This window comes from Siniperca chuatsi, linkage group LG11 (genome assembly GCF_020085105.1).
Source record: "Siniperca chuatsi isolate FFG_IHB_CAS linkage group LG11, ASM2008510v1, whole genome shotgun sequence".
NCBI classification, from domain to species: domain Eukaryota; kingdom Metazoa; phylum Chordata; class Actinopteri; order Centrarchiformes; family Sinipercidae; genus Siniperca; species Siniperca chuatsi.
The window spans coordinates 9,337,958-9,362,291 of NC_058052.1; the positions used below are offsets into that span (position 1 = coordinate 9,337,958).

Below are 24,334 nucleotides of genomic sequence, written 5' to 3' on the forward strand. Positions count from 1 at the left end.
TATTACTATTTAATATTGAGGAAAGTCCTGACATCAACACCAGATGGCAGTATAGCTTCAGCCGTGGGGTTGTGTTTGCACATCGGCCTCACCTCTCAGCATTGTGTGCTGGTGCTTGGCTGTGCAGATCAACCTGCTGATACCATCAATCACTTGGCTCTTAGAGTCCAGCTCTTTCTCCTTGGGCTTCTTGCTGAGAAAAATCACTGGAAAGGGAAACAGAGTGAGCCGAGGTATAAAAAAAAACACACACATTTTCTTCACACATAATTTTTTTGTACATAAAGGGGAACTCCAGTGATTTTACACATGAAAATGCGTTTAAAGTTGTAAAAGTTGTGTAAAGCCTTAACCCTAACCCTTCTCCAGTAAATATATATATATATATATATATATATATATATATATATATATATATATATATATATATATGTATAAATACCTTCCCCAACTCATCTGTCTTATGCATGGACTATTTTAGAACCAGAAAGATGGGGCATTGAGACTAAGAGCAGAGTAAAAAATATAATCCAGCTAAATATCAAGAATATTCATGTTCTGCTTACACATCAACCTATTAATGTGTTGTGATGACTAGGTACAATGTTGTCATTTACTTTGATTTCTGTGTGTGTGTGTGTCAGTCATATTTTCCAAAGTGTACCTTTCTTGTTCTTCTCCTTTGTGACTACAGTCATGGCCATGCTGGGTGGAGGGGTGAGTTCCCCTCCACAAGGCAGGCGGCTGACTTGCAGCGAACGGAAGTTACTCTTCAGGGTGTTTTTCAGGCCCACATCTCTCTTCTCTCCCTCTTTCTTCCTCTCTGGACCTTGCCACGTCCAGTAGTCCACCTGGAGCCCCATCACTTCACTGCCCGAACACGGAGAACTACAAAGGAAAACAGGAACACTGCTCAGAAACACTACTGCTCTTCACTTCGCTACTAAAATGCAACTCACAGTAAGAAAGAAAATATAGGATGTGGTTTTGTTGCTGATAATTATGTGTGTGTCTTGTCGTACCCAGCTCCAGAAAGGGCGGTGGACACAGAGGGAGACTGGGGGGGGGTGCCCCCAATCTCCTTCCCATACGGACCGGCCGATGGGGGTGTTGGGGAGGACAGGATGCTTGTGTTGACCCCCATCGCATCATCTGAGTCCACTGCAAGTTGGGGTGGGGTGGTTTAGTCTCATACACAAAGCTTCAAAGTAAATCTAAACTCAAAAAATGTGTATTGCTTGGCAATACATAAATTCTAGCCATAATCAAGTAAATGAAGTAAATAAGTGAAACACTATAGGGGTTTCTGGTTTCCTGACCTGGATCTGTATCCAGTGAGTGACATCTGTGTTTTGTTAGATTTCTCTCTCCACACATAGAATTAACAGTAAAATAAGTAAAACACACTAACCTGACAAAATACTACCACACCTTTAAAAAAAAAAGTGCCCTTCCTTACCTGAAGTTGAGAGGCTTTGCTCCACAATTCCAACTTTCACAACCTGCAAGAGTAAAAAAGGCTTCGGTGTGAAACTAAATTATACACAGAATGTGAACCTTTGTATAGGGGAAAAAATTCTTACCCCAATAAATGGCACAAATTTCTGACAGGAGTCCTCATCAGGGCTGTAAACAGAGAGAGAGAGAGTAAAGAGGCTGCGAGTATGACCAGAGGTGGGTTGTAACACTTCAACACTCCAGAGGTGCACATGAACACTCAATGGTCCTGGAGGGAAGATGGCTGTGGCATGGCCTGCACCATGTCCATCACAGCAGAAATGGCACATGACTGGCTTGAGTGGAATGGGATCATCTTGGGTTACGTTACAATGAGATGAATGAGAGGACTGCTCCTTACAACCAAAATGATTAGCCAGTACTCGGATAAGAGAGCTATTTTATACATGGGGCTAAAAGAGATAGTTTGGGCCCAGCCCTTTACACTTTTACTACTGGTTCAACAATACATGCCTATGCAAAGATAGGGTAAAACAGGACGGCAGTTATTGTCATTTAAAGTTTAATACACACTCAGGCCACAACGACAGATTCAAAGATGCACCCAATGATCCGGCAGGGAAGAGCTGAGCCAGTGTTATCTTTCTGCAAATGCCCTCGAACATGCAGCAACCAATGGTGCAACTCCTGAACTAGCCGGTGATTCTCTCCCAGTTTTTCATGAGCCCTCAAAACAGATCACACCCACAGCAAACAACAGAAGGACGAGGGACGCTGCCCCAACAATCTTACCACCTTGGGCGTCAGTGCTGTATTATATCATTATAATTCAGTGATGCTACATATTGCAAGGAAAAGATTTTGCAAAGCAACACCACCCCTGAACAAAATCCACCGAATTGCACCAGCTGTTCATAAATCCATTACTAACTTTGTGTGTCAAGTCCTTCATGAAATTAAGAAATGTCTTAGCAAGTAAAGACTTTAGTAACGTATATATCGTTGATAGGAAACAATCAAAAGCAATCAACAGTGTAAACAGGAAGTTTACACATCACTTGTAGCATCACCAGCTGTAACACAACTTCCAAAAATAACAATTATATGGGGGCAAACAATGTATTAAACTTAACTTCCAATCACCTTGTTATGTTTATATATGCATACATGGAGAAATATGAGTTTCAGAGTTAGTAATATCCATGTAGTTTAGAATGAATGTGGGAAATATCAGATTAACATTACCAATGTTAATGTCAGTTATTTCTTTTGACTGATACAGAAATATTTCTTCTCACAACCTCATAATAAACCTCATAATTATGTAGCCACTCCTAAGGGCAAACCAATACACGTCCTGAGATATGGGCAGCTCACTTTCAAATCAACATCAAGTCTGAAACAAAAATGTAACTGGTTTGCTTGTGGGCCATTCTAAATGACTTCCATTCATCTAACATTGCTTATGACACTGTTATCGCTGGATGTATGAGCCAGAAAAACATTCCACTTTGTGAATATTTGGGGTTGTTTTAAAGGTTGTTAGGCAAATCTTCACAGCAACAACACAGAGAACAGAGTAAGAATCAAAGTCACACTGAACCAAAGACACAAGTCAGGACAGAGTGCAAAGTGAAGTTACAGTGATTATCGAAAGTGAAAAGGGAAATGTTAAGACACAGCAAGGAGCTCAAGCCATATGGAGGAGAGAAAATAAGGAAGTCAAAACAAAAGACAAAAGAGTTGAATTAGATACCTGATGTAAAAATCAAAATACAAACTCCTTTTCCTTGAATGCAAATCAAAGGGGAAAGGGGGAAGAAGGTATGCAACAGTGTTAAAACTGTGTGTTGTATTTAGTTGCTTCTGACCAATAGGAAGTCACTCTTACAAAGAAGGGAAGCGTTGGGTCAAACCTCAGAAAGAAAACAAACAAATGCAGACAGAAATGCACTAAGTGCGTCTGTGTTTGTGACACGTCTGGGTTGATGTTGGACTTTGTAGAAGCAGAGGCCTGCACTGATGTGAAAATGTATCAAATTTAATAATCAGCCATAAACCTTTTATCAAACAGTGAACTTGAAATGGACCAGAGCCCACAGCTTGTGGACTTGTTTATATCAGAATAAACAGATGTGACTCTACAGTGAACTGCTTATCATTATTATCACACATCACAGCTACTTGTATGTGTGTGTGTGTTTAATACATGTGCCTGCTTGCATGCATATGCATTTACACATTTTCCTCATGCAGTTTAACTGATGATCAGTTGTAGCCTTATTTGTTCTAGGAAAAAAGACATACTGAACATTAATAACAGTACTCAAAGTCAGAGATCATTCCAACAGACATGCTCAAAAAGAGCACACAAAAAAGCACAAAAACATACATGCATACACACACAAACATATGCAGCACATGAGTATGCTCAAACTTAAATAATGAAAGTTACTTTACCTCTTCTGTTTGTAGGTGAGCATGGCCTCTGAGATGGGGAACTGGTGGGACACGTTGGCACCAGCCAGATACTGAACAACTCGTCCTGCTACATCTATGTTATCTGCAGGGAGCAGAGAGACAGGTTGTTATCAATATGCCTCTCCTGTTTCACATCTGACTAACAAGCTGCAAGACAACTGACGCAAATGCTAATTTTCTGATACAGCAGATCGCTGGAAGACTGTGCATCAATCATTTTCTTTCCACTGAACTAAGAAGATTGGGGGGGGAGGTTATTAAAACGTGGGTGAAGTCAGCCATACAACACACAAGACGAATTGTGTGTCAAACAGAAGGCCTGTGGGCCACATGCAGCCTGGCATACATTTTTGGCACCTTGAAATGTGGAAACACGGGCTGATTTTGAATGGTAATTTATTGTGACCTGTTGTCTCTCTGCAGTTTAAACTATTCTCCTTGTGTCATTCCTATCCAAACAACCGTTGTGATGGCAGCTAATGTCAAGGATAAAAGAAGTAAGGAAAAAGATGGAGGACCCAGTACTTTTTTACATCTGATTTTTTACATCCCTTTTGAGATGATTCAACATGGTGTATAGGGCTGTAACTCTTGCGCCTATGGGGTGTAAATTAAGTGAAATAATAGGTGGGGATAGGTGAGGATTATCAGGCTTGTTTGGGCAGAGCAAGTGAGAATTGAGGAAGAGGATGGGAATAGAAGCTTAAGCATGGACGCGCGTGTGAGCAAACAATTGTAAGACTTACAAACGGCAAGTGGGCGTAAAAATGAATTCAAATCTAATAGAAAAAGAGCTTTAAATTGTACAAAATAGTCCTAAAATAAACAGATTAATAATGCAGATCTTTTTTTTTTTCTCCTGCCTCTTGGATTAATCTTACATCTGATTATTTTAATGGTATATACTATATTGGCTGCAAATACATAGAAAGTAAAGAAAAAAACACAACACGATGTATGATCTCATGATGATGTATGTTTTCAAACAAGAATTTACTTTTTCAATATTACAATAAATTTTGACAACCTTTGAAGTAAATATCTGAGTCAGACAGGCGAGTGGTCTTCTTAAGCAGCAGCAGCAGCAGCAGACAGTTTACAGGAAGGCAGAGTGGTGCCATGATATAGAGCCATTTGCTACACTGCAGCAGGCTGTAGCTGTCTTTTGCAATTGGAAGAAATCTCTTCTTGCCATCCATCAGCCCCTGACCCATCCTCTGACCCCATTTCTTTCCCTTTCAAGTTGGCTGAACATTAGACATGCAGACTTGCTTTGTATCCAAACACCAGAGCTGTGCATCCTACCTGAGGTGGGCCGTTCCGTCCTGCAGAACAGCTCCCTCCATGCAGTGTCCATAAAGATGCTGTTGAACCTGCTGTCAAAGGAGGCCACATACTTTGCCAGGGGATGAGAACCTATGCAGGAGTGTAGAGAAAAACTTTATGTATAAAACAATACTAAAAATGTTAGGCTGGTATTTGTACTAATCCTGGATGACATACCTATGGGGATCACCAGGAAGCGTATGTAACTGAGCCAGTCAGGTGTCTTGTTGGCCAGCTGCTCCACAAAGAACCTCAGGATGGTGCTGAGGTAACTCTGGTCGCCTGCCACCGCCACCTTCATTGTCGGTGGTGTCTGTGCGTTGCAGTTACAGCTACAAGGGTTAAGATCAGGTGAGAAGGAATGAGTAATTAAGATAAAGAGAGTTCCAAATCATGAAAGAGAGGGTGTGTGGGAGAATCTGAAAGGAAGATTTATATCTAAACAGGGTTTTTCCTGGTTTAAAACCGGTTTTACCTTTTTGAGAGCCAGATTATGTAATATGTTATAATTTGTAATACTGGGTACTTGCAAGTATCTGCAAGACTTTCTCAAGTTAAACCGAATATTGCAGCAGCTTTTAGATCCTAATCCTACAATAACAAACATAAGACCAATTTCATCTTTAAAATGAGTCTGAAAGCTGTACAAAGCTGTTTTTTAAATTCAAAATGGTACATCTTACAAGTAATTACGTACTGTAAGATATTTAAGTCATTTTAAGGACTTTGTAGCTAAATGCTTCAGGATTTGAGACATTAAAGGTTCATGAAGTAAGATTATACTGCCCAATAGCAGAACGGGTGGGTGGGTTGGTGGGTATGTGGGTTTTAAAATGTCTATTTACTCTCAGTGACAACATCGGAAGAAAAACCTGCAGCCAGCTAAAGCAGCGACAGCACTGAGCGAGCATGTTAACATCAGAGATGTGCATGGCTCTACATTACACGGCCCCAGCTGGAGTAAACAGTTTGACTGAGGAGCAGGTGTGTAAAGAGTGGAACAGTTGCAGTTGGATTAAAAAGAAAACAGGTTTAACAGAAGCAGCATAGCAGACTGAGACAGCCTCGTCTCCCACTGACATGACTTCCGGAGGAGATGGCAGCTGAGCAGATGCATCCAAGAAAGAGAGAAGAAGGCTGAACTTCAGCTTTTCATGAGAAAACAGGTGCATTCTAGTAGAATGGGTTCACAGACAGAGAGCACTTCAGCAGCAAGAGCGATAGTGTCCTGGAATTCTCCGGCAGCGAGCCACCACAAACATAGTTTACTGAAGACTACTCCAAGATAACAAGCACACATTCTGACTGCTCGTGTCATTCAACCAATGCGTGTGTATGTATGTATGTATGTATGTATGTATGCGACTCACAATCTCTGGATGCGAGTAACGATGGTGTTGAAGGCAGCCTGAACATCGGCAGCAGAGCAGGTGGACACAATGGGCTGGCCCTGTTCATGGAGCAACTCGGATACATACTGCACAGAAACACACATGAGAGGGACACGATGAGTTAATGGAAATACAAGAGGCAGGGTTGATCGGGTTGGAAAGAAAGCAGGAAAAACATGCTACTGGAGTATACAGAGTGTACACTCCCAACAATATTGTTTTTGTATGTCGGCCTTTTTGCAATAATGTCAGGAAATGCTTGTAGCATGGCTAGCAAGTAAACCCTATCCTGCATGAGCCAAGTGTTTCTACTGCATATATGAAGAGATGAAGGGAAGGGAGTTTATGACTGAAGTGTTATGTATAGAAAAAACACACACCTGTCCTTGCCACTCCATGGTGTTGATGAGGATGATGCTCTCAGGTAGGCGTTCGTCAGAGATGAGGATCTGGTTCAGCTGGTCATACACAGACTTCCTGGGAACCTTTGAGACAAATGAGAAGCAGAGAATCTGAGACCGACACTAGCCAGCACGTTTTCACTGGACTAAAAACATGTGATATAAACAACACATTTGTGAGTTGTTTACCTGTGCTATGAGTCGTGAGTCTGGGGAGCACTCGCTCTCCATGCTGCTGGTCCTATCGCTCTGGGCCTTGGAGTTCTGTCTGTCTTTCATGGAGATGCTGCGAGGATGCCTCTGCAGCCTGTTCTCCACTTTACTGAGGAAGAGATGAAACAGAAGGAGCTCAAAATACATGACAGACAGAGCAAGGGACCTAATCAACTGGACACAGAAGTTAAGTACACACGACATATATTGCATGTCAGTCCGTCCTGGGAGAGGGGTCAAGTCAAGTCAATTTTATTTCCATAGCCCTATATCACAAATTACAATTTGCCTCAAGGGGCTTTACAATCTGTACAGCATACAACACCCTCTGTCCTTAGACCCTCGATTTGAATGAGGAAAAGCTACCCCCCAAAAAACCCTTTTAACGGGGGAAAAAAATGGAAGAAACCTCAGAAAGAGCAACAGAGGAGTGATCCTTCACTTATGTTTTATAATCTACATTTTGTCATCATAATTGTATAGTCATATATGACTTTCTGTGAATCTATTCTGTACACACAACATCTATTGCATGTCTGTCTGTCCTGGGAGAGGGATCCTTCTTCTGTTGCTCTTCCTGAGGTTTCTTCCATTAAAGCCCCTTGAGGCAAATTGTTATTTGTGATATTGGGCTATATAAATAAAACTGACTTGACTTAACAAAACTTTTCATAAAAACTGTTAAGGAAACACCCATTCCAAATTACACATTAAAAAAGATAAAAATCTAAGTTAACTTGTGTACATACATGATGACATGACACTATTTTGTGTGCATGTTTCCAGATGTAGCGATCAGCAGTGTACCTGGGAGACATGTGGTTTTGGGACTCTGTCTTGCAGAGTTTGCCAACAGTGCTGGTCATCCGTTCAGTGTTGACATCCCAGCTGCTCACCTCCCCCGGCCCTGGCCCGCTGTCGTCAGTCTCTGGCTCCTGAACCAAAAGGGGGGGAGCAAAGATGAGCCAAGAGGGCTGTAAGAGGACAATACTGATGTTTATCATACAGCACAGGCACCAGCATGTCCCATCAAACCACATCAATTTCTCTCTCAGGCACATTCTGGATTCTTTCTGTGTTTTTGTGTGTGGTGCCAGCATTTTAAGGGCAAGAGCTGAAAGAGATGAGTCAGGGAGGGAGGTAGAGAGGTGCTGGCATGGTGAATAATTGAGCTTAGCTGTTAAGGTTGGAGATAATGATGCGACCCCACCATGACAGACGAGATAAAACGTCATGGTCTCTTAGCAGGTGGCTGAGGATACACTGTTCCTGCACCTTAGATATTCTGTTTGAATTGGGTTAGTGGAGCGGTGTGCTGAGCCGGCTGCCCAGCACTCAGAGGGGAGCCGGGGTTAGACGAACAAGGTTAGACTGACCCGACAGCACAACGACAACAACAAACATAAACACCCCTCATCAATCAGGATTTATCCAGCATGGAGCTGCCTTGTCTGCTCTACTGATCCATAATGGATGACTGTGCTGTTTGGTTTGCCTGCCCTTGCACACTCCCTCCCTCTTTGCTTTTTCTTGGAAAACAACTAAGACTCATGGGAGGAAAAGGCAGTCAAGTGGAGAGGATAGGGTTGGAAAAGAAAAATCTGAGAAAGAGATGCTCAAGGGAGATTTAGTTTAGAAAAAAAAAAAAAGTACAACTACTCCAAAAACATACCCCAACAGTTGTATCTGTGATGCTGTCATCTTGATACCGGGCCCCTTGCACTTTACATCTGTCCACGGTCAGAAAGTCTCCACTCTGCAGGGTAAACACACATGAAGACACACATTAGATCATTTTTAACCATGAAGGTCAGTGACTTAAATGACTGGTGAATGGTGAATATAAATGACAAAATTTCACAGCTCCAAATGGGAGTGCTATGCTCCATCTGCACAGGTCAAGAATGACCACTCTTTTGACTAATTTCACAGTGGTAGCTCCACAGACAGTGGCAGAGCTGGCACATATTAATATCTCTAAAAGCTTCTATACGTTTCACTACAGCTGCCTACTAATACACAAAGCCCAAAAGAATAACTGAGACACTTGTGTGCTCAAGTTTGCTTGACTAAAAGTGTTTAAGTGAATCTTGTAACATCTAGTGTTATTCATTTCAATATTAGATCAAAGACTTTCCATTTTGCCTGCAAGACCTGTTTATGAAGTTCGACTAGAGACATTTATTGAGCAAAATGGAGGGGTATAGCAGTCTGAAATGCTGTGAGCTGTTTTATTACAGGATAAAATGGATTCCCAGATATTTATAAACAGCACTCCCTCTCTCGCCATCAGACTCAACATGTCTCTCTTTCTCTGCCCTTGTTGTTTCCAATGGGCCATAAATCTCTGAGTAGGAGTTCAGGGATTGCTCCATCCAATTGTCTCTCTGAGCATGGGAGCAAATTTGTGTCTGTGTGTGTTGATGGTGGTGGAGAGGTCATTTGGTGTCAGTCCCTATAAATACTGGAGGGCTGTAGGGGTGAAAAGGGTTAGGACTGTAGGCCCCCATCCTATTCTGCAGGGGTGGGAGCTGGTGGGCTGCATTGCGCTCATGCTCAGAATAACTTGCCTGTAGTATCATGGTCCTTGGGAATCCCTGAACCCCAATAAGCATAGAGGACTGCCAGACATTTAAACAGTGCCCAGGGGCAATTTATTTATATAACACAGTTTACAAAAAGAACCTCCAGCAATTGAGAGGCAGAACTTCATCGGTAAACAGTGGGGCTGAAAGGCATCAGACGTTTGTTAACAGAGTGCCTGGTGATCAACTTACAGGACATGACAGCTCTCTCTGCTGGCTTTTCTGGCTGTGTATGCTTCCAATTTCTGTCTGGGAGCTGGAGTGAGACATCCCTTCAAAAAACGGCCTGAAAACAGAAACAAAGATTTGAATTAGAGAAAACTAAAAACTTGGAAAAATGCTTTTCTTCACCTTTTTTTCTGGGCAGTTCCATTTGAGGGGCCAGTTGCAATTTATGGGAGGATGTCAACTATAGATATTTTGTAAATACTTTTCTATTTGCCAACAAATCTTATTTTCAATTTCACACTAAAACCATATACAGGTTGTGAACAGAAATAATTCAATATGTAGAAATATTAGGAAATTTATGAAAAAAATGGGCTTTGAGGAATGAGGCAGGAATGAGTACGGGCATACTTGAGTTTGGGCTTAGGTGTGCTCAGGACGCTCTCGTTGTCCTCCATCTCTGGACCACTGTCACTCTGGTTGTACACCTCCAGACTGTCATAGAGTAAATCCAGATCCTCCTCCACCTCCTGGGTCTGGTCGACTGGGTCAGAGTCCAGGACCTGCCGCACAGATAGACACATCATCAACACATCAGTACACTGTAATCAGGGATTTGTAATTATGGTCATGGATTAAATAACTGTAGGGAATGACTGGTGCTGTGCATTAGCTAATCACTTTCACAGTGTAGCTAATGGAGCTCAAAGAATGAACGAGAACACTGAAGGCTGTAAAATGAGAAAATCTATGCCATAAATACATCTCTGCCTTGGTCCTAAGCAGGCCAATTAAAAGGTAAGTGAGTGGTAGAGGAGAGCTAAGGTGCTGAGCCTTGATCTGCCAGCTGCACAGTGGGGATATATATCATAGGAACTGCACACAGGCAGGCTTGTGGACTAATCAGGTGATTAATGCCACTCCATAAGTGCAGAAGCTGGCAGGGAGCAGATAAACACAGTCTGTCCCCTCGCCTCCTCCTGGCTATGTATTTATAGAGCTGTAGCCCTGCACACTGCCCAACCACAAGGAAGGAATTAGAGACAGGGAACTTGATAAAAAGATCATCGAGCCACCTGGAGCTTCCAGAACCATCCAGCAAAGTACAACTCAGATGGCCAAGAGGCTCTTGTACTCATCACTAGGTTAAATCACTCACACAAGTCTCTTGGTCCCAATTTTTCAGGTTACATAAACCTAAAGGGATGATTAAAAGGTAGAGCAAATCCTCATCCACTCTGAAAACTTACATATTTAAAACTTGAACCTTTTTTTTTTCTCTTTTTTTTTAACCAAATCTTTGTTGTTGCAATCTATGGACTGGTTTTGACATCAGAAAGAAGAAGAAAGAGGTGAAACTAGGATATCTCAATTACTCCTATGGATTCTGATTGGTTAATTATGGTCATTAATAATGACTGGCTCGCTGTACATTATCCCTTACATAATGGCCTAACACAGATTATGTACTAATGGACATCTAGGGGTTGTTGCACACAAATGGTCGCCGTCCTGCTGATGACCTGATAACAAGCTATTATGTAGAATCCCCAGAAACATTTATTCAAAAGGACTTGAGAGAAGAAAAACACAAACATAAACAGGGCAAGCACATGAGCCTACATTTATCATTAGATTAAGTGGTAGAGAACAACATAATTAATGGATTCTGCATACGAATCACTGCTAACGGTGATGTATGAATCATACATCCATGAGCAAAGAGGTAATGCAGCCTAGCGCCATAATGATGCTTGTACCTCTGTTGTGGCAGTGATTTCTGTACAGGCGATTCTCCTCCATTCAGGAGTAAATAAGCAGTGATATACAGCAATATACTGTTTAGACAGTCAGTACTGAGATTATTTTCTCCTGCCCCAAGGGCAATTTAATAACTGATCCATTTCACAGCTGACTTACTAAAGCTTCGTAAAAGAAGGATTGAGGAAATTTCAGGCATGTGCACTGAGAAGGATGCTGTACCCCTCTAACATTCACCGCATCGTTTGCTTTGACATCGACCATGTTCTCCTAGGTGTCAATCAAAACAAAGGCAATTATTTTCACACTCACCTCATCTGTTACCTTGAACCTCTTCAGCAAGGCCACAAACTTCTGCTTAAAGTTAGGTTGCTGTAACAGAAAAAAAAAGCAATTATGAGAAAAAGAATCTCCTGAAAAGGAAATAACTGTCACGATTAAATATGCATGACAGCTGGGCTCTGGCTTATCAGTTCTTCAGTTCTCTCAGTTAACTGTCCAGTGGATTACTCATTCACAGCCAGTCTATGTAAAGACCATTAGAATCAGCACAGTGAACCCACGGTGTTCATTTACATGCTCATCCACGTCGTTCTAATGGCTTGAACAAATGGAACATAGTGTGTGCTTTCCCTTAAAAGCATGTATATCAGCAAACACAGGTCTTGAGTTATTCTCATAGTCAATGATTGGCAAGCATAAAACTCCATGTGTGGGAAAAGAAGGTGACTAACCCTGGTCATGGAAGTGGTTCGGATCATCTTCCTCCGGGGTTTCTTGGGCTTCCTGACCTCATCGTCTTCATCATAAAGATCCTGAAATACAGAGACGATGGATGAAATATCTGGGAATCTCAATATCAAAGTGCCCCTACATTTCTACCTGCATACATTTAAGATAAATGTAGAAAATACATTATAATAACAAAATATTAGTATAGTATATTCAGTATGACAAGTAGACTCTTTAATTTTGTTTAGCTACAAGAGACTTTATTTACTTAATTTCTTATATGTATTTAATTTCACTGGGTACTGCAGATTTGTTGGCGCCTAAGCATTTTCTGGCACTGACCTGGCCATGAACTGCGTCATCACTGGCTTCCTGCTCTGACGAGTAGCTGTCATCGTCCTCCTCAGAATAGTTATCCATGTCTGGGGAGCGGTCTGAGGTATTCAAGCACATAAACACACACAGAAATACATCAAAATACAGGGATACATGTCTAGGATTGTATTAGGCAGCATTAAATCTGCACAGCTTCAAATGTGCAAATTTCCCACAGACACATCTTTTTAAAACTTGCACTGAGAGGTGGTGACCTAAATGAGGCGAGCAGAATGCCAAGGTCACTGCCTTATTAGTGCTTTGATGACATTTCTTTTAGAATAAAGAATTCCTATAGGAAACAATTTATTCGGAGTGAAATCAAGCCTCCTGAACTCAATATGAAATCTGCTACTTAAAAAACAAAACATAAATGTTGTTCTTACACTGCCATTGGAAGGCAAAAAGTGATAAATAATTTTATTATAATGAAAATTATGCTTTCAGTATATTGAGTACTTTTCACAAATATCAGGGTGAGCCCCAACAGAATTGTCCCACTTGTGCGGATAGACTTGTTTAATTTCCTGTTCTATTGTACACAGTTCATCAGTAATTAACTGTTTTGACTACTTGGCAAGAATAATGAACAAAATATATGGTAATGCAGAAACATTTTCTGTGCACATAATTAAATGCTAAATTTGCTTCCTCAAATGTTATGAATCTCTTATTATATGCAAATTATATTGCAGAGCTCTTTTGTGATCCATGTCTCACATTCTGATTAAGTTTTAATGACATTTCAGTGGTTGAAACACTTCTATTGTTATTTTGTTTAATGGCAGATTTTGTGGGTTTTAACAGCCGCATCCTTAAGAGGCAGATTTTACTGCGTGTTTGACAGCTGAGGACAGATCAGGTGATGGAAGATCTTTTTTTCTTAACAGCTAATTCAGACTTCCTTTTGCCTGTGAAACATCCTGTTCTATCTTCTTAGATGGGATGGATGTTATTAAGAATCACTGCAGAGAGGAGAAAGATAAACATTTTTCCTTTCCTCAGAGTGACACTAGTTTAATACTTGGTGCATGAGATCATGGGTTATGTCTGAGCGGCCTCCTTAATAACATCCAGAACAGCGAGGTATCAGCATAGCAGGATGAAGGAGTGGAGTCCGAGCAGAGCCCAACATTTCTCCCCATCCAGAATTAGAACAGTGTAAGGTAATCTGATCAACTCTCAAATCAAGATTACAACCATAGCTGAAGAGAACGACATATCCTCGGTCATAGGTTGACTTTGCATTAATAGAGTTTATTCTGTCCTCGGGTTGGGAAATAGGAGCCATCGAAGGAGGGAAGAGAGAGGCCTGGGCAGGGAGGGCTGGCTGCAGGGTGAAGGCTGAAATTACAGACAGGATTTGGCCAGGCAGCAATGGTACAGGCCTGTCTAACAGACCCACATAGGGGGACGGGAGACGGCTGTGCCCACCTGAGGTTTTAGTCTTGCGGCCAGCCTGGCCGCTACCGTCCTCGTGGTCGATGGGCTGGCTGGACAGAGAGTACACGCTGATCTCCGCCACACGCACTGGCGCCTCCTTCACGTTGCTATGGAGACCAAGAATCTGTCCTCCGTCTGTCGGGTGTTGCATCACCTGGACATAGGAAGATTAACATTGTGGCCAACCATTGATTTTAAGAATCTGTTCAAATACAAAATGGGCAATAAACCAATTATTTATTCAAGACGCTTTAGTTTTATTTGAACCCTCCCCTGCAATGTTCCTGATGTTATCTTTTCTTGAATAAATACAACAGAACTTGATATATGGATTTAATCTGTCTAAACATCAAGTCCTCTTTAGCTGAGACGCCTTCATGTCTTGTACAATTCCTGCGTCTATCAAATCACTCTGTAGAGCCGTGTCGAAGCAACATGGAACAAATAATATTTCTTCAACAGGCAGGCTGGATGGAAGAATTTCATCTCTCTTTACTGAGCCAATACTGATCCAACAGAGATTGAGATGGCTTCTGTTACACATAGCTTTATGCTCGCAGAGATTTACAGACTGATTACAAGCTGACAGCTATCCTATCTCTAAATAACACAATGCTGCTTTACCATTGTGAATGTCTAAATGAGCCGAGGCAATTTGCTCATATCATCCAGTCAAACAGTATAACACAGTTTGCATAAACTGTTTTGAATCAGATGAGAAGGGATGAGCTTTCAGCTTTCATTCTAAGCTATATCTGGGGGGTACTTTCAATATTTCACTTGATGAATCGCTGCACAGGGAGTAGGCTCATTTTGCTCAAAACACTGGCAGGGGTGCACTTGAATGCTGCATAGCAAGTCCAATAAGTGACTTACTCACACATAATGCCTCGATAGATTCGGAATGAGGGCATGAGAGAGTTTACTCTACAGTAGATGACAACATAATTACATAGAAAAACATAGGATCCAATAATGGCCAATCTAGCTTTATTCATAGAAGTCTGTGGGTTGTTTCACTGCAGCAAGCACCAAAACAGCACAGCAGTAGAGTGGTATTTTAAAATGTAATAATGCATTGTCGTGTAGATGTCAGCCAATTTCTGTCCTGGGGCTAATGCTGGAAAGTAACTTTGAGCATGCATCAGCTGCTGTAATTAGAATCGGAGAAATGTTACCTGTGTTTCTCCATTCCAAATCAGTGTGACGCTCAATATCTTTGTCCAAATCTCAGTCTAATTATTGACCAAAGCATTTTAATTCATCTGTATCTGCTTTATAAAGCCCAATTTCCAATCATGTGTTTACTGTAATCCATAGTATATATATCATATATCAGCTCCTAGTCTATTATTTTTGCTTTGCATGGCTGAATGCACTGTTTTCAGAAAAGTGTATATGAAGTCAACTCTAGATGGCCCATAATCTCACACAGCAGTATGTGTGATGAGCATGAATCATCTGAAAAGATGTGTAACACAGGAGGCCCTCTCTCTGACAACCAAGACATGGTACACAGACACTAATAGCCATGTCAATCACTGTCAGAGAAGAGCAGAATGTAATCACAAGCTCAGAGCCAAGTGATGTGTTTCGAAAGAGAAATTAAACGGCTGACAATGAAACATAAAAAGGAAAAAATTGAAAGCAATGCACCAGTTGAGGCACTACGCAGTACCTCAGCCATATTGATAACTCCCACAGCTAAAGTTTTGTAGCCCAGGATGGTTCGATTCTTGTAGCGTTTCCTCCTCTGCAGCATGATCTGCAGTCTGTTGGCATCCCTCTTCAGAAAATGAGGGTACTGAAAATAACAAAAATAAAGTCAGATAAACAATGCAGGCCACATTATATATTAATCAGCCTTTAGATGAAAACCCGCAAGCAGACTTATTTCAACAGATTGTTTTTGTTACTCCATAAGAAAACCAATTCTTCAATGGTGACCTGCCATGTGCAACAACAGAAAAAAAAGTGTTTGTATTTAGCTTCTATTTCTACAAATTTTTTTAACCATACAACTGAAATAATAAAACAAGATTACGTGTATTCACTATCTGTTTATTTTAATTTTCATTTAATTCCTTCATCACAGCAAAAGATGTGTGTGAACTGATGGAGAGATACCACACACACCTGGTTCAAGTTTATGTAAAAAATACAGCCACTTTCACTACACTCAGATGCCAGCAATGAACCAACATGGTGGGTGTTAAATTCTACATTCTGACTGCCTGAACTATTAATAAAACTTTCTGTAGTCTGCCTGCTGGACTGTGGCTGACCTGTTGGTGAACCTTCATCAAGACTTTGCAACTCACGTCAGAACTAAATTTCTCTCTGAGACACAGTATTTCATCCTCACATTTGTTCTTTTTCTCCTTCTTGTCTGTTTCCTCTGGAGTCATATTGTCTCTGACTGCCAGAAGTTGATCTTCATATTGACTGTTCTTGCCTTCTTGGTCTAAAATATTGACACAATAACAGCTTGTAAGATCAAGTTTCACAAGTTGGTTGAACATCACTGCTGCAATATCTATGTACAGTACTACCCCCAATGTCTGTTTTCCACAACTTGTTCTGGCTTATTTCCCCTCTATAGCCATCTAGCTATTCCAGTCCACAAATAGTTGGCATGGACGCAGTGTCTATTATTTCAAATCTCAAACATTGTCATAAAAAAGTTCTGCTTCAGTGACTTCGGTAATGATCCATTTCTGTATGGAGTCACGATTGCACTTGCAAAAATGCTGTATTGAACACAGAGACAACAGTACTTCCTGTCCCCCTACAACAAGAGTTAACACATCCTCTGACCACAAACTAACATGACAAATTGTGGTAGAGGCTGATATTAAACAAATGAGCCTGATTTCATCTTCAAAAAATACTGTAAATGTAGGTATAAATACACATGGATATTTTGAACTTAACATTTTTGCTAGGGGGTTAAGAAGGGGCACCAGTGCAGATAAAGGCTTCAACACAATCTTGCCTGTCAAGTAACTGCCATATCAGAGTGAGATTTCACAGTACAGAGTATGGAAGCGTATACTCGACTATATTCAAATGATAATGTAAAATTGAAAATGAAAATGTAATTCCACAATAGCATTATAATTTTCCACATATGTATGCGTTATTAAAGAAAAATGAAAATGCAATAATCCAATTTTCATTTTCACATACTTTTGTGGGCGTTCTATTAAAATGAAAATGGAAAAGCTGTTTGACATTTAATTTTTTAGTTGCAACCCGCTGTACAGTGGACAATATTCAAATATTAATTCAAATTTGAAAATGAAAATAAAATATAAACAATGTAACCTGATTTTCCATTTATGCAAGCAATATTTAAGTCAAAATGAATGAATAAATGAAAATGAAAACTGCATTTGACATTTCATTTTCAAACACTTAACCTGCTATAGAGTGGACAGTATTCAAATGCAATAAGAAAAACAGCGTCCCCAGTCTATTGCATTTACATGACACCATGTTCTTTTGAGGTCAAAATGAAAATGAAATGTTCTAACAATGTGAAAATGAAAACAGCATTTGACATTTCTTTTTCAAAGACTTAACCTGCTGTACTGTGGACAGTATTCAAATGCAATAAACAGTATTGCATTTGAAACAAAATGTCAAATGCTGTTTCCATTTTCAAATTGTTAGAAAATGTCATTTTGACCCCAAACAAGCATGGTGATATGTAAATGTAAATGCAATTGACTGGGGGCTTTAAATGTCAAACAGCTTTTCCATTTTCATTTTTTATATAGTTATAAAATGCCCAAATAAGTATGTGAAAATGAAAATGGGATTATTGCATTTTAATTTTTACTCAAATAACACACATATGTCAAAAATTATGATGTTATTGTGGAATTACACTTTCATTTTCAAGTTTACATTATCATTTGAATATAGTCCAGTATACGCTTCCATATCAGAGTGCTTGCCTGTAGTGAGAATGTGAGCTCCAGATCTGTCTCCATCAGTCCACTGGGTGGGAGGACGTACTCATTTGATCTCAGAAGACGCTTAGAACCCTGGAAGACAAAGTAAAGCAAAGTTTCATTGTAAGCACACTTAATAAATGTTACATATAAGCAATTATACATCAGACACTTCCAGGTTTGAATGGGCAGCTAGCTTGAAATTGGCATACATCTAATTCTGGTATGAAAATGACAAAATAGTTTGTTTTAAGGGTGCAAACTCATTTAAATTTAATATGCTCCCTTTGGAATGAAAGAAAACCCCCCAAAATCCCTCATTTTATGTTATTTCTTAAGACTATATCTATCCAGACAACAGTGACTGAGTGTGCAAGCCTTATTCTAGTACCAGCCTGCTTCACATTCACACATTTATGCAGTATCACACCTTGAGGCAGCCTAGTACAAACAGTCCTCCACTCCTTCACTGTTCTAGAGAGCAGCGTTACCAGAACAAATGAAATAGGGATCAGATACCCTGCTCAGGGACATTTCAAGAGCTGGTGTTGAGAGTTTTCCCTACATCGGTTTCAAACCAGCAACAACCTAATCACAAGCTTCAAACTCTAAGCTACTGATACCCTCAACATCTTAGAAACAACTGGCTAGCATTCTTAATCATGCAATGAGAGGGATGTTTGCTCCACATGGAACTATCACTGTAACCTGAAAAAAGTTTATATATTAGAGAAGTGTATAGCGGTTATTAGGTTACATGTTGCCAAGGATCTCTATTAGAAATTAACAGCTACTGTTTCAAGTTGCTAATCGAAACTAAATTTAGTTTCATTATCTAATGCTTGCTATTCTGGTTGAGGAAGACTCATCATTTAAGCTAATTCTGGCAGCTGGCACAAAGTTGTTGTGGCTAAACTGCATAGGGATTTAAATGCCATGGGTTGTGCAAGTCTCTTCCAAATGTAAGGACACCGATCCACAGTGTGTCCTCGGAGGACCTGTCTCAGTACTTAGCATGGATTAAAGTCTATCATGTTCCTCATCAAGTTACAGTTTAATTCTTCAACCAAGCTTCTTTTTCTACCTCTTATCATTTTGAAACAGGGAATCAAAGTGTGAACGTGAGAACAGAAACAGCTTGTCAAGTCTCGGGTTTCATGATTTAATGTCAAGCTGTGAGTGCTGAAGACAGGCATCTGTTGTGTAATATATTTGGCAACTCATCAACTGCTGTAAAAATTTCATAAGTCCTCAAAGCTTAGTTCAGGTATCTGCTAAGCCTAACAATAGGATTAAGTAAGACTTGGTGAGCAGCATGGAGCAGTAAGGATATCCTGTATCTGGCTTAATACCCTGGGGAGAAACTCTTTAATAGTATGATGCAGTGGGTACGACATTGGATCTTAATGTCATCAGAGCTACTAAATCATGTAACAGATACCAAATGAAATGGTTGGGTGTGTGCTGAGGAATCATCACAGGATATCAGAGGGTGTTAGCTTTATTCAAGAATGCAGTGACGTTTCTGTAGGTACAACACATGCATGAGTACTTTAAATAACTTGTATACATAGCATCAAAGGCCCTGTTTACACCTGGTATTAACATGCCTCCTGGGTGATCCGATCATGAGTGGACAGCTCTAAGTACAGGTGTGAATGCAGCCAAGATGCACTGAGGACACACTGAGATCTGATCGCTCAGCAGTGTGCACGTGAATGTGTCCTGGGCCACATTGAAGGACCGCCCACTCAACTGACGTCCTCTGCATAAGCGGAAGTATGTACTCATTTTCACACCAACAACGTCATATTAAAGTGCAAAACAACAACAACAGACAAAATGGATTCTCGTGGATGGAGTACACACGAAACATGCTGTCTGATGTCCTCAGCTGTTCTGCCTCAACTCTCTATGATTTACGGACTTTCCTGATGGACAGATAGTTTTACTTGTTGCTAAAGTAACTGCTAACTGCTGCTAACTGCAGCTGCCGTTAGCTAGTTAGCCGTGCAGTTAGTGGTCCTATTAATGCTAGCTGACTCTGCCTGGACCGGGAGCTCAGAGGAGAGAGAGTGAGTGAGAGAGCATTGGTATTTAAACTGCTAGCACAGAAGCTTTGGACCGCTGGGAGGAGGAGGTTTAATAAAGCTAATAAAGCTTTATTTAAACTTTAAAGCTAGCTGAACGTCTATCTGAGCAAACTAGCTAACAGTAGCTACTTGGAGCTCTCCACTTGTGATTGGATCACCCAAGACGCATGTTAATGCCAGGTATAAACAGGGCCTAAATGACAATGCATGTTACAGTATATACAGGCACAATAAAGCAGAGCTTTGTAATTTCAGTATTTTTACTCTACTCTTAACTGTTTTTCCAAACAGTCTTTTTCAGTCTAATCACACCTGCCAACTCAGAGTGGATAGATGATAGAGAGGGCAGGTCGAGGAAAATCCACAAAAACTCAGTCAGGAAAACAAGGCCAACAAACAGCCAAAGGCCTTGTGAGCCACAGAGGGCAAGAGGATTGCGAGGGTCTGTCACAGCCATTGACTGTATATAAAGATGGACGACATGTATCCACTTCCTCCCACTGTACAAAAATGAAGCCAAAATATCCCGGATATGGGAGCTGCCATCTTGCACTGGTGATGTCATTTGGAGCCAGAATCTGCCCAGCAGTGATCAGGGTTGGAGCTGCGGTATCGAGGTCCCGCCCATACACCCAGTAGGTTGGATGCCAGTAACTGTTTTTTCATGTTGCTTTTTGTGGAACTTTATACTGCAGCACTAGCTCAGCTGGCGTTAGCTTTGTTGTGATACGGAAGCCCGCTCTCCGTGATCCTCACTGGTGTGTGTGTGTTGCTGCTGTATGTAAATTTACTTGATAGACAAACTTGATAGCTATGTGTGATAAAGAAATAGTCAAACTGCAGGAATTAATTTCTTGGCAACGTTGTGTAACTTGATTAGCGCCCATATAAGCTACCAGGTGCACTGTGGCCGATTTAGTTAATCTAGGGATAATGTGTCAACCACGGTTTTCTTTGGTTACAGGGCCTAGTATTTTCTCATCCCTAAATGAGTATTATGTCAATATTAAACAGATGTTTGCCTGATGATTCAATATCTGTTTCTTAGATTTAAAAAGAATCCTTATGAAATTATTTAGATCTTTCATATTTCATACAGTTGCACATATTGCATGAAGTTGAAAACTTCCAAGTCTACAAACCTGTTAAAATACACGCATGCAATACTCAGAGAACACATAACACTGTGTTCTAGCCTACCTCACAAAGTAAAGGAACGTTTTAAAAAGAACATGTACTACGCAGGGGATTTTTTTCTGTGCAATACTGCAAGTGGCCACTGGGCAAAATTGGAAGCAAGGCTGAGCAGCAGCGCCGTATCCAGGTCTTGTTATACAACCATGGTGTTTGCAGGTTAGCTAACTAGCAAGCTCCTCCATGCCATCCAGACAGATGCTACGGTGGTCACCAGGGGACAAAGTTTGCAAAAATGAATAGCAAAGACCTAAAAGACTGTTAACAGGATAACAAAGGCTTTCAAATTCAACTCTTGTTGATGTCGCCAAAGACTAATGTACAGGCATTTTGTGCTTGGAGTGAATTTTAGACTATGCCTACAGCATTCAATAAATAAATATTTAATACCTTCTCAAACAGAATTTAAGAATATTTAATACTTTTTAAGGCATTTTATTAGTAAATGTGAATTTAAGACATTTTAAGGACCCGCAGCCACCCTGTAATAAGCAATCCAGCCTAATGGCTCAATGTGTTCCAGAGAAGAACATGCTGACAGTACCCTTGACAGCAGCCGCAGCCCTTGTTTTGTATATAAAGAAAAAAACAGGGTAAATCTCTGTCTGAGTCTGATCTTGTCACTAACTTGAGCTCCACAATGAGGCCCTGTATGCACCCTTTTCTCATGCTCAGTGGCTGGTACAATGAATCAGGGCACAAAAGCTGAGCACTCTCAAACTGCCTGACATGCATTTACAATACAGAGCCTTGGCAAGGAAAGCTTGTACTGAATGTCCTTTGCCCCCCCCCCTTCTCTCGCCCTCTCTCCTCTGCTACAAGCTTCTCCACTGTGTTTCTGGGGCCAGATGGGGGGATGTTACGGGCCCTCTACTCTACCAAGCTCCACAAGCCTGTGGGAAAACAAGTTCAACTTATTTTTTTAAATAAGAAATCGGCGCCCGTTTGCAACGACAGGAAGTGATTTAGGGTCAGGACAAGAGCTCAATGTGCAATTGTACTAGTGAGATTTTAAAGGCGTTTTGAGGCTTCTGCTTTCACCCAACACACACCTATACAGACACACACACACACACACACACACACACACATATAATTGGATCATATCTGAGTGTACTGCAAATGGAAGTGCTTTGGACAGCGGCTTGCGCTGAAATGAAGATTGCACGCCTTCCCTATCATAATCCAGCTGACATCAATGTCTGGCTACAACCTCAGGCAACTGCACACAGAAAAGACAGGACACAAAATGCAGAAACATGTAGTGCACTTGCAGTAGCGTACCACATTGCAACCTGATGTGCAGAAAATATAGCAGCATTTTTTCTGAAGAAGCTACCTGAAGTGACCTAGCGGTCTCCAGAGTGAGAGACAGACGACTATCTCCCAGGGAACACAGAGCCTTCTGGAGACTAAACTGCAATCTCATCATCCCTACTGCTGTGGATTTGGGAGACCATCCAAATGGTTAGCCATTACAAGGGTTGTGCGTGCATGCAGGCCACTCAACCTGATGAGATCCAGAGAGAGAAAAGAGACGATCACTGTATGCTGAAAAGAGAACTGATGACATGCGGTAATGAGGCTTTGTCATTCACTGTCTGAAAACAAAACCCTGTTATTCCTCTATCATCTTCTCCAACTGTCTCTTTATCCCCTCAGCGTCACTGTTCTCCTTAACCAAACCTGCTGGAAATTGCATTTAATGCTCCAGTTCCGGAGCTGTGGTGAACAGAGCTTTGCTCGGCTGTCCTAAGGGCGGCTCAACAGAAATGGAGAGATTTCACGCTCCAGAGACAACGTAGCTCATGGATAAAGCCACACTTGGTTGGTTGCTTTCTTCTTCAGGATGACAATAAAGGGGGGATGATTTGTTTCTGTTCAAATAGAATTGCCCAGTACTGCATAAAATTTCTATTACATTTTATAATGAGGGGGACAATATTGAGAGTGGGACAAAAAAATGGTCAATTACTGAGGCATGAAAGCAGAGAGCTGTGACTATAGAAACAGTGAAGTTGCTAAAAAAGGGTTTGAAGTTTGACGGCTCTTAGCCAAACTGTGTAACAGCTATATACGTTGTAAAACCTTAATTTCATGCCCTTTTATGCTGAGTACTAATCATTGTCACAGACTTTACATAAAAAGCATTCTATGTATGTTATATGTGATTTAAAGGCAGTCTAACCACATGAAATCACACTAAAGTCAAATGCTGCAGAGATGGCAGTTGCTGCTACTCTAGTTGGTTTTTAGCAGAACTAGTTTATCTGGTGTTACTTTTTTCTCCACTATGATTAGATTTAGCTACTACCTTATTTATGTGCAGTATAACACAATTACTAAGATGTTGGGGCATCAAAATTGATTTATTCAAATGATTTCAATACTAGGAAACAGGCAAAAGTGGGTAAATTAGCTGTAGCTAAGGCTATCTTGTAAATTTTCCGTGCTGTTTTTACCCCCGAAATTACACATTCTATGGTATAATAATTTCTATGGTAAGGTCAGATGCCAAAAACTCAAGTTTGACCAAATATGTAGTTACTGCATTTTGGCTTGGTGGAGCAGAATTATGATAATTGCTTTTGCCGGGGTTCTTGCTATTTCATGTTTTATTCTTTTAACAATTGCCCAACACTCATGCATATCATAATCTACTGCTGGGAATCCTCATATCCACGGTATAAACACTTCCTCTTCATGCTGGGCACACAGTGTCAGTCATGGTGCAGATGGCATATTCCTACTTAG

At 40.7% G+C, this 24,334-nt stretch overlaps 1 protein-coding gene across 4 annotated transcripts in view; it reads right to left on the minus strand.

Annotated features, from left to right (window-relative positions):
* The window catches only part of zmp:0000000755 (phosphofurin acidic cluster sorting protein 2), a 50,061-nt gene that overhangs the window by 3,013 nt on the left and 22,714 nt on the right, over nt 1–24,334 (minus strand). Inside the window, exons 3-24 of one of the 4 annotated variants that reach the window (XM_044214440.1) lie at nt 18,297–18,386; nt 16,013–16,138; nt 14,326–14,488; nt 12,859–12,950; nt 12,519–12,599; nt 12,097–12,156; nt 10,435–10,586; nt 10,048–10,141; nt 8,943–9,026; nt 8,078–8,244; nt 7,247–7,379; nt 7,037–7,141; nt 6,636–6,742; nt 5,443–5,597; nt 5,245–5,355; nt 3,919–4,021; nt 3,215–3,247; nt 1,584–1,626; nt 1,460–1,502; nt 1,023–1,161; nt 665–888; nt 93–206 (exon numbers count right to left, since the gene is read on the minus strand). In XM_044214440.1, coding sequence (XP_044070375.1) covers nt 93–206; nt 665–888; nt 1,023–1,161; nt 1,460–1,502; nt 1,584–1,626; nt 3,215–3,247; nt 3,919–4,021; nt 5,245–5,355; nt 5,443–5,597; nt 6,636–6,742; nt 7,037–7,141; nt 7,247–7,379; nt 8,078–8,244; nt 8,943–9,026; nt 10,048–10,141; nt 10,435–10,586; nt 12,097–12,156; nt 12,519–12,599; nt 12,859–12,950; nt 14,326–14,488; nt 16,013–16,138; nt 18,297–18,386 — 2,419 coding nt within the window. Of the gene's footprint in view, nt 1–92; nt 207–664; nt 889–1,022; nt 1,162–1,459; nt 1,503–1,583; nt 1,627–3,214; nt 3,248–3,918; nt 4,022–5,244; nt 5,356–5,442; nt 5,598–6,635; nt 6,743–7,036; nt 7,142–7,246; nt 7,380–8,077; nt 8,245–8,942; nt 9,027–10,047; nt 10,142–10,434; nt 10,587–12,096; nt 12,157–12,518; nt 12,600–12,858; nt 12,951–14,325; nt 14,489–16,012; nt 16,139–16,699; nt 16,798–18,296; nt 18,387–24,334 lie in introns of those variants that run through there. The other 3 variants (XM_044214442.1, XM_044214443.1, XM_044214441.1) reach the window with 3 other exon arrangements.